Raw genomic sequence first — 19,547 nt, 5'->3', positions numbered from 1 at the left:
GCTTCATGTATCAAGGCTTGTGTGGTTACTTCTAGGTCCTCATCCTTTTCCCACATCTATGAGGAGTTGTTGATCCTGGGCCTAGCAGGGGCAGATGCAGCAGTCAGCAGCATTCACAGCTGTAGACTACAGAAATCAGGAGCTGTTTGAGGAATTGTGGTAATGCACTTTACTCCTTGGTAGATGAGAGGTGGTGGTGTTGGGTAGCAGTGATGTTAAAAAAGGACTGCATTTGTTTCTGTGCATTCAGCTCAAGTTACCTGCAGTAAAAGCTAACATCTTTTACAGTGCAGAGCAGTGGAGCTTTTGTCAGGCTGTGCTGGACTGTGTATTGAGTTCAGACACTTAAGTGTACTCCAGAAATACTGAGGGATTTGTAGAGTCAAGGTGAGTGGATACCTTTAAGTAAAAGCTGAAAGCGACCTTCTTCACTGGATAAAATGTCACCTGTGTGAAGGTGACAGCACCACTTGAAGATCCATGCCGTGCTGGCTGAGGTGGGTGTGCACTGGTTATGCAAACTGCTCTGAGAGCACCTTCTGGAGCTGAGGGCCCTTTATCTTCTTGTGCTGAGTCTCATAACCTACTTACCTGTATCCTCTCCTCTTGCCTGGATACAAGTGCTGCAAGCTTTGCCTTGACCCAGTTAGACAGTGATGTACAGCAGCCAGATGATAAATCTGAAGAAAGAAGAGTTCTTGGAGCCAGATTTTAAAATACTCACTATCTTTGAGATTCCAGAATGACATTGCTTTAATTCAGAGTAGGCACTGCTTTGTGATCCCGCCAGGTTTTCTTTACGTAACAGCTGCCCACAGCTGCAGGATCCTTACAGGTGTGCCTTTGTGTAGTCATCCTGACCTCTGCAGCATTAGGCTGATGACCCTCTGGCAGGGGTGTGCCCAGATGCTCAAGTACATAAATGTTGGCCCAATGTTTCTTTCTGTGTGCACAAACAATCTGGAATGTCTGAGTTGTTCGTACCTAGGACTATACAAGAAGAAATTTCCTTCCACTGTTGTTTGTGGCTTGGCAGCTGTTTGGGGTTATGAGGTTTAAACAAGTGAGGAATGTAGATTTTTTTTTTTCCTTATAAATTACTTTCTTGAAAGCCTTGCGTTTTCTGTGGTAACCAATGCTCCAAGAGGCTGACTGCCCACAAAATAAAGCATTTCTGCCACCTTGAGTGCTTTTCTGCTAACCCACAGCATCTATAACTTCCTGGTTTTAGTTTATTGAGAAGCTAAAAATATAAATACTGATCAACTGCTGAGTGACATGTCTAACAACTTATATATTGAACTTGTGAGTAGCTAAGGTACTTGTGATAAGAACTGAAGTTTGATAAAAATGCAGAGATGGGATAGTTGATACTTTAAACAAAACTATCTCAATGCTGGAAGCATTAAAATGTAGCAGTGATTGGGGATTTTTGGTAGGTTTGGATGTTTGGTGGGTGTTTTGGCCAAGAAAGACTGGACCAAAACATCCTGAAAGTATTTGTTGCCTAGTGTTCTATGGCTTTGTTGACTTTGCTTTTTCAAAAAAAAAAAACCCAAAAAAAAAAGAGGATCATTTATACGTATTTGAATAGCTTGCTGGTCATATTTCTGTGTGAGATATCATCTGCTTTGTGTATACACTTGTTAAGACTGAAAAGAGCCATGATTTTCCTGCGTTCTCAAGCCCTGGAGTTGTGAAGTAATAAGGTAATTTATCCTTGCTTTTTCCGCGTCCCTTCCTTTCTGCTCTAGAGATGGCCTAGCTACAAAGCACCAGGTACTTTTTCAGCTCAACACAAATGAGGGTGAAACCTTGAATTATTTTTCCTCCAGGAGCTTGCATTTAGCAGAGGGCAGCTTGCAAGTGTGTAAGAGCTGACTCCTAGGATGAGAGAGGCCAACATGCTGTGCTTCTCATTCATAATCCCTTGAGTAATTCTAATCCAGTTGAGATCTTTATTAAGTGCCACGTGGTAGAGGATTCTTAAGTCTGTTCATAACTGGGCAGTAAATAAATCAAAGTGTCTTTACCAGCTCTGGGTAGCACATGCACAGAGACATGGCCTATTGTGCTGCCTGCCCAAGGGAACACCTCACTTTTTTTATTTGGATTCTGAGGAGGAGGTTTTGCATCTAACTAAAAAAAGAGCATCAGAAACCATCCATCATTTGGGTAATGAACACAACCAGAATTTATCAAGCGGAGAGCCTCAGCTGTGTTTGTCTCAACAAATCCATAAATTAGGACTTGGCAAGGTAAGTTGCATTTTTCTTTTTAATTCTTTGCAACAGGGTTCTGTGTTCAGAAATGGCTTGTAGTTTAAGGTAAAATATCTTTTTTTGTGTGCCAAGGTGTATAAAACTGCATTTGGGAGTTTGGTATTTGTAATTCCCCTTTTTGGCACTGCAGTAACTGTGTGGTTGTGTGTTTGAAATAAAGCACACTTCACCACCTTGCTTGCAGCTCTGAGTGGTGCTGGGTCTGATGAGCACATGGGCCATACATAGGTATTTACTCTGAGGCAAGGTAGGATCATTGCTTTCCCTAGTGCCAGCCAGCATTTTTATCCTTGGGACAACTATTTGGTTGGTTTTAAAATAATCTGTAGCTCTTAAACTCTGTTTTTCTTTTAGCAGAACTTAAAATTTGTTTCCCTCCAACATCTCTTCCTAGGTTGTTCCTTTCTAAACTTTCTAGTCTATGTCCTCCTGTTGCCTTGTTTTCTGCTTGCCTGTTCCCTCCATTGCTCAGATGTGTATGGAACTGTCAGGTTAGTGAGCATCCTGTTCATGATAGGTGAAATGTCAACCTTTCCTAGGAGCAGGCTTCGCATTAGCTGAGTTATTTCTGGGCAGGTCTTGTGGGATGAGCACCACATTCTGTGAAGATTGATGAGGTGCACAAGTTCCCAGTGTATTGGATTTGGTTCAGAATGCTGTCCCTTGCTTTGGTTTTGGAGAAGTTAAAAAAAATAGACTAAGCCAGGAAATGTACCTAGGCTTTTGTTGTTTGTGTTTTGGGGTGATTGACTCAAGTGGATTTGTGCAAGGTTTCCTTGCCTGACTTTCATGGGGTACCAGATGGTGTTATTGAGTAAGTCCTCTGTTTGTGTTTGAAGAGTTGCCCAGTGGCTTAGGAAGTGCATGAATTCTGGCTTCTATGTCTCTTTCCTGCCTGTGAAACATAACCTCTTATGGTCAGGGAATGTATGTATTCTCTATGTGTGTGTGGCCTTCTCCTCAGGCCCTGAACTTGGTGTTCCACTGGTTGTCTGTGTCCATGTGGGGCTCTTGAGTCTGTGCCTTTTTAGTGGTGGTTTAAGTGTGTGCAGCAGCTTTGATCGCCTGGCTTTACAGAGTGTGGGTGCCATGGAGGTATGAGGACAGCTTTTTGCAGAGGCCTCCTGATTGCACCAGAGAGAAGGAAGTATTTCTGCAAGAGAGGAGTGGCAGCAAAGAGCACGATGAGGAAGGAGTGCTTGGTAGTTGGCTGTTTCCTGGATGGAACATATTTCTCCCCTGGAAGTTAATACATCCTGCACCTGAAGTGGTGCTGCTGCTCAGTTCATCCAGTCTTTGAGGCTGTGTCTTAATGGGTCTCTGTTCCTCTTCCATTTCTTAGGTGCAGAAATTTAGGAAGGGAAGGGTGCATGTTACTTGTTGGGTGGATGAGGAAGGATCCAAGGTGCTGAGCAGTTGGACTGGTTTTGTTTCTTCCTCAGTCCTTCCAGCCTTGGAACAGGTTTGATTCTAATGGAGCCTGATTTACTCCTGTGCACTCCTTTGCTCAGGTTGTGGCCCTGACAAAAATCTGAGGGCAACAAATGAAGAAGTTTATGGCTCCAGCAACTGCTTGGGAGGGACCTGTTGATAAGCCTTTTTATGATATGATAATTAGGGCACACTAACTCTAGGCTATCCCTAGCTATGGATGGGAAAATGTGTTTAAAGTAGGGCTGCTCAAATAATAAATGCCTGTTTGTTTTGCAGAGAGCAAAGGAAATAAGAGAAAAATTGTTGCCAAAGGTGACCTCAAATGCAGGGTCACATTTTATCAAAGCAGGCAGGTGGTACCCCTGAACACATCCTCAGCAGGCAAAGTACTGAACACCATGCTTGAGTGTTTGCTTCAAGTTTGTTCTCCATTGTTTTACAAGTTACCTAGAAGTGTTTTAGTTCTGGGGGAAGGGGCCAATGCAGAATTAATAATTTTTATCATTGCTTCTCTGGAAACCTAAAACTTGCTGAAATCCTCAGATCTGTGTTATTAAGTGAAGTTTTTGTTTGTGTAGGCTAGATGGGCCTATGCTCAGAAGTTCCAAACTTCTTCCAGATCTTTGATTTCCCTGGTACAGGAGGTTACAAACAAGAGCTATAACTGGTGAGTTTTGTGTGCAATTGTCCCTTGGAGTAGTTAATAATCTGGAAAGCTGTCAGAGTACCTGCATTGCTGGAGCACAAAGCAGGTAAGGCACTAGGTAAAACTGGGTGTCATTTAGCAGTGATTTCAGGCAATTAGTGCCATTGCTATGAAATGACACTGCTAGAATTAACAAGAGTGTAGGTATTTTGCTGAGAGCATTGCCACGTACCCTGTTGTGTCTCCTGCTTGTGGCATTGTGAGGATGCCATTGTACAGCTGGGCATGCTGGGCAAGGGAGGGAGAGTTGCAGCCGTTGCTGTGCTTTAGAACCTCCCTGTGCTGTAGCTGAGCAGGGCTCACCTTCCTGAGCCAACGAGGCTCGCTCACCTTAGGCAACACCGGACGTGCTCCTTCAATTAGCGTTTGTGCAGATCTGAGCTATTTTGAGAGGAAAGACGTGGGGTAGGTGGAAAGAGATTGAAGGAGACAAAAGGATTGCAGGAAGTGAGGAAAGGAGAAGGACTTTTCCTTCTCCTGGGCAGTGGTGCCCCTGTAGTTACTCTGTCCTGACCCTTCAAAATACTTTGAGCTGTGTTCTCCTGCCAACACCAGTCTTAACATTTTTACAAGTGTTTATTTCTTTTTCTCCTTTTCTCAGCTTTGTCTTCCCTGAATTTCAGGGGAAAATAAAAATCTGTTGAATTCTTCAGTGATACAGCCTGGGGCTGCTTTGGCAGTGACTATTTATTTTCCAGAGGAAAAATGTCTGGTTACCCTCAAAGTGAGAAACTTCAGAGTTTGACCTAATCTTTCTTTAAGATCTGTCTACCCTGACCAGAGCTTCCACAGCAGTGAGCTTACTGAAGTCTGGCCATCTGTCCTTTTATACTGGCAATTGATGGTATAATACACTCCCACACTCAAGCAGATGCATGAGGATGAAGGCAAGCAGTGCTTAACAAAGCTGGTTATTTTCTTCTGATAGCTAATTGCTATTTTAGACTTGGCTTCCTGCTAGTTGTGGTTAGATTAAATATCAGGTTGGTGTTCATCCCTCATCATGAGCTATACTTTAGAGGGGACTATGTGAATATCTGTCTGCACTACAGAATGTTTGTCTACACATACTGCTTCTCAGTGACTTTTTAACAGCTCTTGATCAGTATTGAAAAGCTCTTTATGTTTGCAAACAATCACAGTACCTATTTCTATGCAAGTAGCTAAAGGTGCTGAACTGATTCCTGTTTATAAAGCTCACTTCAAATGTGAAGCAGTGAGACAGAGATCCTCATCTGAATGTCTGGGAGTAGCTGCAGAAACCTCGTAGTAGCAAATGTACTTGGGCATAATCTGATCAATGATATTGTTAATATATTTAATTGTAGATTCTTGGCACTGTGGGACATGTTGAAGCTGTTTTGATTGTGACCAAATGGTCTTCCCTGCATCTCTTTTGTGGTTTTGGTGACACTGGGCCATTCTGCAACATTGGAACATTGGTTGGAGAACATGGGATCTGGTAGTTCTGTCAATGTCCAGTACAAGTACTCCCTGCAGAAGTCTGAAAACGGTGAGTGATTCTTAGAAAAGTGATCTTACCCTGTTTGCTCCTGCATGTGCTGTTGGGAGATTGAACTGAATGTGTTTCTCCCCAGGATTTTCTTCGTAGCATTGAAGTGAGGTTCTGTCTTTCAGTATCCTGTGACAAGAATTCTCAGGTGTCAGGCAGAAGACAACAGGCTTGAGGAAATAACAGCTATTTAGACCAGGAGTGGGTTAAAATCCACTCAAGCCTAACCAGAGAAGAAAGCTACAGTTAGCACCAACACCTGTTGGATGAAACACTTGCTGGGTAATGCAGGTGTTGTGTCTGCTGACAGTGAGAGAGATGTCACCCTGCTGCTTCTCCTGGATTATTTTCCAAGGCTCTTACTAGTGCAGCCAAAATAAATCTAGTTACAAAGAAGGTGAGATGGTTTGTCTATGAAAAGCTGTCAAGCAAAAAGTGTTCATTTTGTCTAGTTACATCAGCACAGTGCTCTTAATCTCTGCTAATAATCCAGACTTGTCTATGGCTCTCAAAGTTGTGGTGATTTATATTTTTAAGCCCTCTGTAATGGTATTAATTTTGTGGGTGTGTGCCTGTGTCTGCTGCCGGGCAAAGGGAGTTGATGAGGAAGACCTTAGATAGAAGGAAGAGTTAAAAAGTAAATAAAGAGTCTTTTCTTTGTTGTTTCAATCATGCAGCCACAAGCACTGCCAGAACAGCCGGATGGGGCAAACTGTTTGCAAGTGTTGGGAGAAGAAAATATGGATTGAAAGTAGGGATAAGGTTGTGACTCACACTTTTGTTTGCTACCATCCACTATTGAAAAACTCTTTTTATTTAAGTTAGACTTACCCGTCACCCATAGCACCAGAGGTCCGTGGACTTTCCTGACAGGGTTATTTTAAGATGAGCAAGTGTAATAGAACACTAGTTACTTATTTGAGACCTTGTATTACATCTGATAGCTCAGCAACAGTTTCCCACAGCAGTAAAGCCTCTCTGAATTTGTAACCTTTGGCTCCCAACACGCTTCAAATTTGGCCATTTGCAGCAGAGCAGCTGCTTAGGACTTTCTGCCCAAATGCAGCATGCCAAATGTCATCCCAGTCCCCTGTGTCCAGGGTCTGAAGGCTATTTTCAAAGGACAATGTAGGAGCAGAGCTGTTCAACTGGCCCTGCCTTGGAGCGTAGTCTGGTTTGAGTGCTGCCACTTTGTTATGCTTTCAGCAGCTTATATGATTACATTGTTTGGATCATCATAAAATGTCGATAAATCTTTCTCTGTTGATTTTTTTTTTTCCCCCAAAATGATACAAACACTGCCAGATATAACTCACCCAGGTAAACTGCTAAATTAGAATACTCATTTTTTTCAGTTGCATGGTCAGTCTCCATAAAAGTAGAGTAAAAACCAGTGCCTTGCCTATCTGGGCCTTAAATGCTGTTGATGGTGGGATTTCTGTTAACTGTGCACTTGATAACATGTCTTTCATTGGTTTAAGTTTTTACTGTTTCAAAGGTTTTAGTATGTGTGGACTTATCACAAGGAATTTTTTCCAAGCCTAGCAGATCAGTTAGCATTTTCTCAGCAAGAGAGAAGGCAAAGAATACAGAAGTTATTCCTGAGTTAAGGCTTGCCAAATCTTACCTTCTTGACCACAACTTCAGGGTGTCTCACACCCCTGCTGAACAGCAGCTGTAGATATTCCTTTTTTGTGCTCTGCAATTCCCAGTGCTGAAAGAGAATCATGATTTGAAAGGATTATTATTTTCAATATATGATGCATTGAGATACCTTCTTTAGGGAAAGGTCACTGTTTCTTGCTAAAGTACCTGGAAGGCCATTTGTTGTGTAATTAATGCAAGCTGATTGAGTTAATATGATTTCTTTATCTCTTGCCGGTGTATAGCAGCCTTTGGGTAGGGATGAGGGATTTTCCTCTTTTTAATGAAGATTTTCCACACCTCCCATTGCTCTTCCTGCTTTGGTGAATGTGGCAGGGGAATACACTTTCTGCAGCAGGCCTAGTTCCCTATCTCTGTTGTTTCCCTTGGATTTTGAAGCCAGCTTGTGGATAGAGCAGTCATCCCTTTCCCCCCTCAGCTAAAGATCACGGAGAAGCAGTGTTAGATGTTGTAAGCATAGAAGTCCCAGGTGGGGCTCCAGAAAGGAACAGGAAGGGATGCAGTGTAATCCAAAGAGAGGTGCCAAGTAGCAGAGCTGGTCCAAGCGGGATCAAGGACAGCTAAGGAGGATGAGAGACTCTAGAGGTTAAATTTTGTGGCAGAACTTGGAAAAGTGAAACTGCACCAATGTACTTCACTTGAAATATGTACTCACCCCATCTAAAATAATTTTTGAAGGTAACACACTGGAATTGGGAGAATACAGAGGTTGTGTTTAAAAGATCCATGGGCAGATACCTGTAATTTGGTGGGAAGCATCTCGTGTCAGCATTGGCTGTGGCTTGAGCCTCAAACAGGTATCTGGAAATTCTGGCATCTTGTTCATTCTGTGCCATTAATGGCCAAAGCTCTGCCTCCCCTTTTTCACTGTGGGGGTAGTTTTGTCTTTATTTTATTGTAAAGTAATGGTATGTTGATATTTATGCTATTGTAGAGTCCTTCTAAAGTTTTTCCATAACTGCAAAAGCTGAGGTATTTATTTGGCGTAAAGAGAGGTAGAAAACCCTCTTATTTAAGGCTCTAGAAGGAAACTTGGTATCCTGTCTTCTCCCAGCTCTTGGCATGGCTTCAGTTAAATTTCTGGTTTCCTGAAAACCTGGCACCTAGAGATGGTAAGAGGGATATAAAAATGATCAAGGTAGGTAGAAAGGGAGGATATTGTCTAATAATATGGAAGAACATGTTAGGGCTTACAGGCCTTAATAATTTATTGTTAACACTGGTGCTGAAGGAACCAGCAGCAATGGCTGGAAGTGCTTCAGAGTTCTCTGGGCAGGAAGGGTCCGGTCAACCTCTTGCAAGAAAGAAGGCAAAAAGAAAAGATTTTTTTGCCCTTAGGCACAAGAATACAGTTCTTAGTAACTTTTTCCTGAAAATGAAAGGTTCTATTTCCAGGAGTGGGGAAGGAGTTGTTGCAGGTGCCTCAGCTGCAGGCAGTGCCGCTCAGCAGTTTGGTTCTGTTCTTGTTCCCCAGCTTTCAAGGCAGCTGTCTTGATCCAGCAGTGGTATCGGCGCCATGTGGCTCGGCTGGAAATGCGCCGCCGCTGCACCTGGAGAATCTTTCAATCCATTGAGTATTCCTGCGAGCAGGATCAGATCAAGGTACGGTGTTGAGGAAAAGAGCAGGTAGGAAAACACATGGGAAGGTGGTTTCTGTGCCAGACTCTGCCTTTCTGGCTGCTGGCTGGTAACTCTCCAAGTGCTTCAGTGGGCCCCTCTAAGTGCTTCAGTGGGAATCAGTAGGTTAAAAAGGGGCAGAAAACCCAGTTTTCTGCCCCTTTTTAACCTATTGATTCCCTGCCTGCATGTGTTGCGTGAAACACAAAGCAATGAACCTCAAAAGCAAGCCCTAAGAGCCATTTAACAGAGCTTTTCTGGAGTCTAAACACAACAGGCAAGTCTACTATGTTTGTTATGTTTTAACTTTGATTAAAATTCTCTTACATGGCTGCTTTGCTCTCAGAGACAGGAAGGGCTCATAGTGTACTTCTGCCTGTGGCTGAAGGTAAAGCCACTGTTTTGACTTCATCTCAAGAAAGTCAAAACTTAAATTGGTACAATGAGAGTAGCTGTACGTACCAGACGGCATGAGGAGGGCAGAGGTAAAACTTCCAGAAAGATGATTATGATAGGTTGTACTCTGTTGAATTTCATTCTGGGGTGAATGATGGGCTCTCTCTCTTCCTGCAGCTTCACAACTTCTTCAGTTACCTCATGGACCAGTTCACACCAAGCAGCAGCAAAGAGAGTAAGTTTGTGTGCTCCTTGTAGATGTGGCACCAGCAGCTCTGAAAGCTGAGCCCTGTAGAATTTGTTGCCCAGTGCTGGGCAATCTTCAGGATGGCGCATGTGGCCGCGTCTCAAGAGTGATGGCATCGGGATTAGAGGGTGAATTGGAGACTATGAGCTGTGTAAAGGATGTGGGGCAAGTCCTGCTCTGAGGAGCTGGAAGGAGGCATAAAGGTTCAGTATGTTTTCAGAGATTCACAGAATGGTGCACACTGCACATGGGAATTTGTCTCTGCAGCCTTTCCCCCACTGCAAGTTTTGTAGCAGTGCCAAGTGGTACCCAGCATCCATGGCTGCTCTTGAGTGCCAGCCTAACTAAACAGCACTTATGTAGCAAATTACTAGGATGGTACCTGGAGCCAATTAACCACTTTTTGTCTGTTTCTTTTCTTTTTTTTTTTTTTCATCAACCCCACTAATCTGCTGTCCAGGGGATTTTATCAGTCGCATGTTCATAAGTGGGGAAAGTTACAAAGAGGCAGAGCTGGAAAAATACTGTGACTATGAATCCATAGAGGTGCCAGACTCCTACACTGGACCCCATCTCTCTTTCCCACTCCTCCCTGACCATGCCACAGCCTTGCTGGAAGCTTTCCAACAGAAACAAGTAAGGATCCCAAAAAGGTATCATGCTCTCCCCTTTTCTGAACAGGGGTCTAGGATAGATAATTTGGTCTTAACTTTCTTACCAAGCTCAGTTGCCTGGAGTATAACAAGCTGGCTGGCTGTTAAACAAAACGGTGTTGGAAACTATATGGTATTTCCTTATGCCATAGAAATGTTCTTCCTGAAAATGTACACCTGACAAAACTGAACGCTTTATGTAGGGGTGTACCAATATTAACCTGAATTTCATTTTTAAAGGGAAAAATCAGCAACAGCTCATGTTGAGGCTTGTCATTGTTTTTTGTTTCAATTTCTCAATTTGTAAATAAGTATAGGATGTCCCAGAGGGAAACGGCTAATTACAATGTTTGGTGCTATGCAACTTGGACTCTGGTTTAAAATGTCAGTTTTGAGTTTTTTGATGAGGAAGCTGAGTACCACTCCAGAACTAATAAGACAAGCCTTCATACAACTGCAGTGTTCTACTGCCATCCCTCAGCTGATGTGCTGAACTGCAAAATAGGCCAAAACATCCCTTCTCCAACGAGAACTTGTAAGCCAAAGGTGTCTCGTGTCCCTGCTGTGTTAAATGCCTACACCCTGGCTTTGAGCATATCTATCACTTCAGGACACATGGAAACTCACAGACAGGTTCAATGTGGAAAAGCTAAGAAAGATCTAGAGAGCAACTTTCTTACCTGTGATATTGGACTGGAATTTCTGCTGCTCCTGGAGGTGGTGTGGCCTAGTGGGTGTAGCCTTGTCCACAAGGTGCTGGGGCTTTAGGGTTGCCTTGCCAGCCCTCTCAGTGCTGAGGCTGGGCTGCCTTGTGCAAGTGTCTGCCATCCTGCTGTTTCCCAGTATTTCCCTCATCTTGTTTGTAAGCCCATAGGCCAGCATAGACTGCCATCCCAGGGAGAATTTCTGCCATCAAGTCTATTCTGGTGGAGTTTTTCCAGTCACAGTGATGCTGCTCAGAGGCCACTGATTTCCTGCTTTAATCCCTTTACTTTTTCCTAGTAGCAGCTCCATGCTCGCTATGTCTTAAACCTCCTGCATGAGACCAGGAAGCACCTCAAGCAGTTGCCAAACATCAGCCACGTCTCCACCTGCTACAGCGAGGAGGTCACTGTGTGTGGTGGGTCCCTTGCAGCCTCTGGGGTGAAATGCTCCTACGGGAGGGTGGGGCAGAGAGACAATGACAGCGAGAGCACGATGCCCCGCTCTGTACTGAACGTGGAACACAGTGCCCTCTATAAGCAACTGTGTGGTGCCTTGAGAGGCAGCTGGGTCTGTCTGAAATACCCAGGTGGTCTTTTTTCTCTCACCCCAAGCTCGGAGTTGTTTTATTAAGCCACAGAAACCACCTCCAGCTGAGGACTGGTCACAAAACATGGTAGTGGTCTGACCTGTTCTGTAGTCTGGGATTATCTAAACAACAAAATCCTGTAGCTTTTCTGCATGCATGAGCATCAGCGCATGCATGCAGATCTAGAATGTTAATGCCTCCTTGCGTCCTATAAGTAAATTTGAGCCAAAGCTTTTCACTTTTTTTCTACTCTGACTAATGTCAAAATATTGAGATATTTCTGAAAAATACATAGTACATACTTTTGATGCAGTCAGCTTCTGGAAAACAAACCTCTCTCTCCAATATTACGTTAAATGAGAATTAGATTGTAAGTTTGAATGCTAAGCTTTCTCCCACATAATGAGAATCTTGTGCCATCACAAGAGATAAATGAACAAAGCTTCTAAATCAGTCTTCAGCAGATGGTGTAGGGTTTTTTTACTGTCCTTCTCAGATTTCAGCTCAAGTCTTACATCATGTCCTTTTCCTCTAGGCTTGCACTTCCCAAAGTATTTCTGTGGGGATTAATTTATAAAGGACCTAGTTCGTAGCAAGTTATGTATTGGTGTTTTTGAAGTTCAAGGTAAACATATTGTGATGCATCTCTTTGTTCCTGTCAGGAGACTTACATGGCCAGCTGGATGACCTGTTCCTCATCTTTTACAAGGTAGGCACCAAATTTGGAGAGGGAGGCTGTCTAGGCATTACACTGGGTATCCCATGAGTCATGTTGAGAAGTGTTAGCAAAATTGGGCCATTCATGTGCACTTCTCCAAGTCAATTGGATTGGTTTTAAATGGCTTCACAAATCAGTAGCTTATTCCCTTGCTGACTAGAAAATCTGATATCTGTGTCCATTTTATTAATGCCAATGGGTGTTTTTCTAGTGCTGATACCAATGACCACTCTTCGTGACTGCCAGTTTCACTGCTGGGGCCCACAGGATAAAGATGAGCAAGAATCTGTTGTAATCTGGGACAGGAGTGAGAGGCTGCAGCTGGGGGGAGGGCATACGGACACCTTGGAGCGGCCTCTCCAGTGACATCTGCCTGTTCCTTGTTTTCACAGAATGGCCTTCCTTCTCCTTCCAAGTCCTACGTGTTCAATGGAGACTTTGTAGACAGAGGCAAGCAGTCCCTTGAGATCCTTGTTATCCTCTTTACCTTCCTCCTGATCTATCCCAAGGAGGTTCATCTCAACCGCGGGAACCACGAGGACCACATGGTGAACTTACGGTATGGCTTCTGTGCAGGGCTGAGCCCCATGTCGAGGGCCTTGTGCAAAATCCCACTGAGCTTCCTTTCTCCTGTTCCTTTAGCTATGGTTTCACCAAGGAAGTGATGCAGAAATACAAGGTAGGCCTATGTTTGTGTCTCCTTTACCATGAGAGATATGCCCTCAGAAGACCTGATGTCTTATCTCTTTTTTTCTTTCAGGTGCATGGGAAGAAAATCTTGAGGATGTTTCAGAATGTCTTCTGCTGGCTGCCCCTGGCCACCCTGATTGATCAGAAAGTCCTCATTATTCACGGGGGCATCTCTGACACCACTGACTTGGACATGCTTGAGAAAGTTCAAAGGGACAAAGTAGGTTTTATTTCCCAGTTATTCTGAGACAGCAGTGTTGCTGATTTGTGGGGAGAAGCTGATTTCTATATACCAGCTTAGCTGTTGACAAGACAAATCTAACAGATGGTCTTCCTAGACAAGGTTGTGTTTAGGTATAGGCTATGGTTTGTTAGTGTGCGTGCAGGAGCTGTGGAGGGATCAATCACTGTTGGTTTCTGGAATAAAAATTTCTGGTGCTGAAATAAAAATAGAGTCATGATGAGACATTGTCCCACAGTTCCTTAGCCTGTTTTTACCCCCTAGATTTCCAGAAGGAGTTTGATAAATCGTTTAACTTCTCTGCCTCACTCACCCATTGGGAAATACCCCTTTCCTTTTCCAAATAAAATCACAACTCTTGCCTTAGTCATTCATCCTTCCTTTGCTCTGCTGCATAAATCCCATTGCAGATGAAATCTGTGTGCAGGAAATCAATGAGGAAGAATGAGATGTGATGGGTGTGAGGCCCAGCTGCAAACCCAGGATGGCTTGTCTGAGAGGATGGCATTAATAGTTCCCCATAGTCAAGCAGCAGTTGATGGCAAGAAGGGAATAGAGTTTGGAGGCCCGGATCACTTGAAGTCTGCCAATGGAAGACGTTAGAGCTGGAGGTCCGGGTTTCATGCTGTGTTATCAGCTCTGTTTCTCTCATATCTTTCAGTTTATTTCTGTGTTAAGGCTGAAGAAAAGAAACGAATCGAGTAGAAAACCACAAATCCAGGCCATAAACGGGGAGAGCGAATCAGGCACTGATGCAGCAGGGGTTGAGGCAGCTCCCAGGTTATCTCTGCAGCCCCAGTCAGCCCAGGCTCCCAGCACAGCCAACAGGCTGGAGTTCTCCAGGTGGCTCCGGCAGACGGTGCAGGAGCAAATCGACACGTGCCGCCGGCTGGTAGACATCAGCGAGTCAGAGCCAGAGGAGCTCACCTATTCCAGCATGGTCTCCTTGAAGGATGCGGATGAGCCGTGCTGGACTCGCCACGAGGAGTGGAAGCAGGTGAGGAGTCTTAGCAGGGTCCTGAGCTCGATGTGCTGTGGGCGCCTCCTGCAGCAGTTGGTCATTCAGTGGTAGGTGGCTAGGAAGGGCTGCTCTCTGAGGCCATGGGCCTGTTTCATTGGGGACCTTTGTTACCTTCTGGGAGGAGCAGCTAGGGACTTCCTTTCCTTGTTTTTCCAGCCCTAGAGTCTTTTCCGTGCACTCTGAAAAAAACTGTTACTTAGTTGAGGTTACATGTGACCTTCCAATGATGCACACCTTTTCACTATAGCGCTATATATTGAAGTCAGGGTTAAAGGGATTAAGCCTTAATCCACACAGTGGTTACTGAGTTAGCACTTGTATTTCTAGAGGCTGTGGAAGGTCCTGGCTAGAGAACAAAGGCGTTTTATACTAAGCCTGCTAATGGCCTCAGGATCTGCTGGTTGTTCTTGCCCCGGGACTTGTGTTTTGGGATGGAGGAAGACAGCCAAGGCTCTTGGACATCTTAATGCTAGCAAAGGCAAAGCTTGTATCAGGCCTGACTTATGCACATTCCTCTTTCCCCAGACACTTAGGATGTGCCTGTAGATCATGGCCAACAATATTGCCAGTTCTGAGGTGGCCTAGATCTGTGATAGTCTTCAGCTGGAATGCAAGAAAAATATCTGTTCCCTTGCACTCTGGTTATAGCAGCAGTCTAGGGAGGGATTCCAAGACTGAGTTGTATTTGCTTAGTGAACCTTGCCAATCCTTTCAGGTTTTAGACATCCTCTGGAGCGACCCCATGCCTCAGGAGGGCTGCAGAGAAAATAAGGTGCGAGGTGGTGGCTGCTACTTTGGGCCTGATGTGACGGAGAAGTTCCTTGACAAGTACAGCTTGCAGTTCCTGATCCGCTCTCACGAGTGCAAGCAGGAGGGCTACGAGTTCTGTCACAACCGTAAGGTCAGTTGGGGGTGGTCTGAAGGGTATTTGGATTTCCACCCTGCCAGGGTGGGGTTTCTGCGGAGGTGGCTTGTCTCAATTCTGCATTTCTTCCAGTGGGGCTTTAAGCACATGAAAAATCCTTGAACAGGCTTACTGGGAGTTAACTGAAGAGTGTTTCCCTCTGAAGTCTTAGTTGAGGACATTCTGGAGCCACCTGCTGTGCTGGGGACATGGCTGTGCAGGCAAACCATGTCCTTGTGTGTGATGCTTGAGAAAAGATCTGAACCCACTTGTGCCGTGGCCCCCACTTAGTGCAGCTGTTCCTGCAGATGAGCTACAAAAGGGTGCTATGAGCTGCAGCAGCAAAATTTTGCTTTCAGAAGATGCACAGTCAGGTCAGTGGCTTTGTCAGGGCACTCAGACTCTGGAGAGTGGAATTATTGGGAGAGAGCACAGGAAAATTGCAGAAGCCCAGCATGTAACCAGATCCTCATGTGACCAGTGCCACCCACAAGGAACTCACACCTGCAAGGCTTCCAGGCCGGCTGCCACCTGTCTCTCCCTCTTCTCCATATGACATGGTGCTTTCACAGTCTGTGGGCTCGGGAGGGGATCGGGTGTATTGTTTACACATACATCAATATTACAGGATGTATGTACTGACTGCCAGTGCCTTTTTTTTTTGGGATTAGGTGCTGACCATCTTTTCAGCCTCAAACTACTATGAGATTGGCAGCAACAGGGGAGCCTATGTGAAGCTGGGACCAGACCTCATCCCCCACTTTGTTCAGTACCAAGCCAACAAGACAGCCCATTTACTCACCATGACCCAAAGGCAAGGCTTTCTAGTTGCTCTATTGCCAAGTCAAAATTTCCAAAGGGAAAACTTAGTGAGCTTTTAGAAAGTTTGACTCTGGAAATGAACTTTCACAGCTTGATTTTCTAAAGAATAGCTCTACAGGAGGGATTAGGCTTTGTACTTGAAGTTACTAAGAAAGCTCAAGGGTTGAGAAGGGGTTGTTAACAAAATTTCAAGGGGATTTTTCTAAAGCTTGCTGATTTTTTTCAGTCCCTCTTTTCCATGTCAGGTTTTAACTTTTCACTTTTGCTGAGGTTCTCTTTTGGGTTGTTACTTCACAAATTGGCATCAGCTGCAGGGAACTGTGCCCAGGGCATGCAGTGCCTTGTCACAAGTGCTGAGATGCCGCTGCAGCTGTGCAGAGCAGTTGTGTGAGGGTCTGGGCAATCCATGGACAAGCCAGGTAGAGCACTGGGAGGGAAGGTGGTTTTTCTTGTGGTTCATAGCCAGTCTTTTAAGTGCTTTTCTCTGTTCTTCATCCTCCAGAATCAGCAGAGTAGAGGAGTCAGCCTTTCGAGCCTTGCGGGAAAAGCTCTTTGCTCACACCTCAGCTCTCATCAGTGCCTTCAAGTCCTATGACAGGGACAATACAGGTAACTCAGAGCTGAGGGACGTGCGGGTTCATTGGCTGGTCGGATAGGGCTGAAGGGACTACTTTGACTTTGTGGTTGGTTGGGAGACTGCTCACTGACAGTTGTTACCAGCTGTCATGGGGAGGCTGTATCAGACATTGCCAGAGCTCATTTGCCATCACTCAGTCTCTGTGGATGCCTCGGACTGACACCATGTGGTGTCAGTGGGGGTGCTGGAAAAGCAGGATGTCATTAGCCTGAGGTGCAGTAATTGAGGCTGGTCCTAGAAGAACTCCTTGCAGCTGGAGTACTGATGAAGCCTTGGGAAAGATGACCTGGAACATGTCTGTTGTGTCACTGGCAAAGGGCTAGGTGGTCTCCAGAGCCCTTTCATCCCTGAAGTCTAAAATCACTGGGAAGAGAAAAGTGAGGGATGCCTTAGATGGCAGTTGTCTCCGTCAGAGCCTTTGGAAGAAACTGACAGTTCTTATCTCTGTGGCAGACAGGAGTGCTGTGTTGGTGCAGTGACCAAGAGGTGTTGCTGAGAACTGTCCACTGGTGGGCAGGGGAGAAAAGGTGGCTGGCAGAAATGCTCATGGGGAGAGCATCATGCTCATTGCTTTCTTCCCTGGCAGTAAAACTGTTCATGGGATCCAGCTCGGTTGTTACAGCCACTGCTAAAATGGGCAATGGACTGCAAATTTCTAATGAAATACCAGAGTTAGTGTATTGCATTTGTTCAGATGTTTGCAACCCCATAAGCCTTGACATGTTGCGATCATGAAAAGCTTGCTGAGGCTTGGAAGGGAAGTGTGCCTGTGCCTGCACTGCGAAATAATGCTGTGCTATCAGCAGCACCTAGACTGTGTGTCACTGTTTTAGGCTTTGTCTTTGCCTTCATGTGCTTTTTGCTGCCTGAGTCCCAGAGATGTCTCCCTTTTGTGTACAGGAAAGATCACTCTGAGCAACTGGGCGACAGCAGTGGAGTCAGTGCTGCGGCTGGGACTGCCCTGGCGAATGCTGAGGCCACAGCTGGTGCGCAGCACAGAGGACGGCATGCTGGAGTACAAATCCTGGCTGGATGATCTGGCCATGGAGCAGAGGAGCCAAGAGGTAAGCGCTCAGCCCCTTCCATCAAAGCATGATGAGAGCAGCTCTCACCAGATCCCCAGCACGTACAAATCCATTGTAGTACAAAAGGACAGTGGAAGTTGATAGGAAGTTTTGCCTGAGCTCAAATAGTCCTGAGGCACCCAGCCCATTTTTACAAAGAGATGATGGATATGAAATCAAAATTTAGGGGTAGTTTAGATGCAAGCTTGTGAGCAGGAAAACTGTATTTCACTCTCCAAGCAGCAGTTTCTTAATTAGACCCAGCAAATGCAGCTCTGCAGAGGTTATAGAATGCAGCCTAGCTCGCTGTTAGCCCAGAAGAGTGCTGATGGGAAGGGACAAGTTGCTGATGGTCTGTTCTGCAGCTGCACAGAGAGTCCAGTCATCACACACCTGGTTGATAAGGCACTGCTGCCAAGTTCTTGAGAGCAAAAAAATATTCTTGCTTGTGGAGACATCTTGCAGTAGCAACTCGGAGACAGGAGAGGTGTTGTCAGGATAAAAACTGTGATCATGTCTTTCAGCACATCCAGTCAAGCTTGCTAGAAGTAATTTATCGAAACAGATCCAACTTAGAGACCATATTCAGGATCATAGACAGAGACCATTCAGGTAAGCAGATGTGCAGGGGCTGTTGATCACTGCCTTCTGTGATCCCTTCTGCTTTGGCATTTGCTTTAGGATGTATAGAGGTGTTTTTATTCAGGCTTGGGTCCTCCTGCTCCCTCCCACGCTTCTGCAATGTCTATTTGTATTATGCCTCTGCTGCTTTAAGCTGTATTTTAGCCAGTGTTCTCCACATAAGGAGATGTAGCTGCAGCATGTAAAATGCTCCTCTGCAGGTCTCATCTCCTTTGAGGAATTCCAGCAAACCTGGAAGTTGTTCAGCTCCCACATGAACATTGAACTCACGGATGATGGCATTAATGACTTGGTTCGCAGCATTGACTTCAACAAGGATGGGAACATTGACTTCAATGAGTTCCTGGAAGCCTTCCGCCTGGTCAAACAGTGCCCGTCGTGAGAGCCTGCCCAGAGTTGCCACATCCCATGCCTTGATTTCTACAAAGCCAGGACTGTCCCACCTAACCTAGACTGTGCCTGCAGATGGCAAGCAGGGAGGAAGGCAGGTGCCCAAACCAGACATCACTGTAGGTGATAGCTGTGACCCATCTGGGGAAGCTAACAGGTGAAATAGTTGAATTGCACTTCAGTTCAGACCGCTTTAAAAGAAGCTGTGTTTTAAATAGCTTCCTGCTCAAAGGGAAGATGCAGCTTAGCTTCTCTTGTCATTGTGAGGAAATGTTATGGGTGTATTAAGTAATGTATTACTTGTAGGCAGTGTTTTAATGAGGCAGCACCTGTTTGATTGTAGCTTTCCTTTTAATAAACCATTTTTTCTAAACTGCTGTTGCTTGGCTGTTTATTTCTTGTCTAGTTAACTCTGTGAGCAGCAGTGCTGTTCCAGTGATGACACCTACTTCCCTGCTGGTGTTCCTCTGCTATGGTAAGCTTGTTCTGGAAGTTTGGAGCTACTAAGTACACGCAGTAGAGCAGAATGTTGGAAAAAATACCTCAAATGTGCAACACTATCTCTGGCAGGAGGACTTGTTTAAAAAAAATCTATGGAGATAATTTCATTTTCA

General features: G+C 44.9%; 1 protein-coding gene across 1 annotated transcript; it reads left to right on the top strand.

The window, feature by feature from the left end:
• Window positions 1–3,912: 3,912 nt before the first annotated feature.
• On the top strand, window positions 3,913–19,249 carry PPEF2 (protein phosphatase with EF-hand domain 2). The gene is given in 15 exon segments (XM_050973459.1): window positions 3,913–5,935; window positions 9,075–9,202; window positions 9,791–9,848; window positions 10,321–10,496; window positions 11,519–11,633; window positions 12,467–12,513; window positions 12,915–13,119; window positions 13,122–13,432; window positions 14,115–14,450; window positions 15,190–15,375; window positions 16,050–16,192; window positions 16,703–16,809; window positions 17,738–17,901; window positions 18,426–18,513; window positions 18,744–19,249. Coding segments are annotated over 15 exon segments (2,307 nt in total). The 5' UTR covers window positions 3,913–5,874; the 3' UTR covers window positions 18,926–19,249.
• Window positions 19,250–19,547: the final 298 nt, after the last annotated feature.

This window comes from Serinus canaria, chromosome 4 (genome assembly GCF_022539315.1).
Source record: "Serinus canaria isolate serCan28SL12 chromosome 4, serCan2020, whole genome shotgun sequence".
NCBI lineage: Eukaryota > Metazoa > Chordata > Aves > Passeriformes > Fringillidae > Serinus > Serinus canaria.
This window is presented reverse-complemented; position numbering and strand designations above follow the sequence as displayed.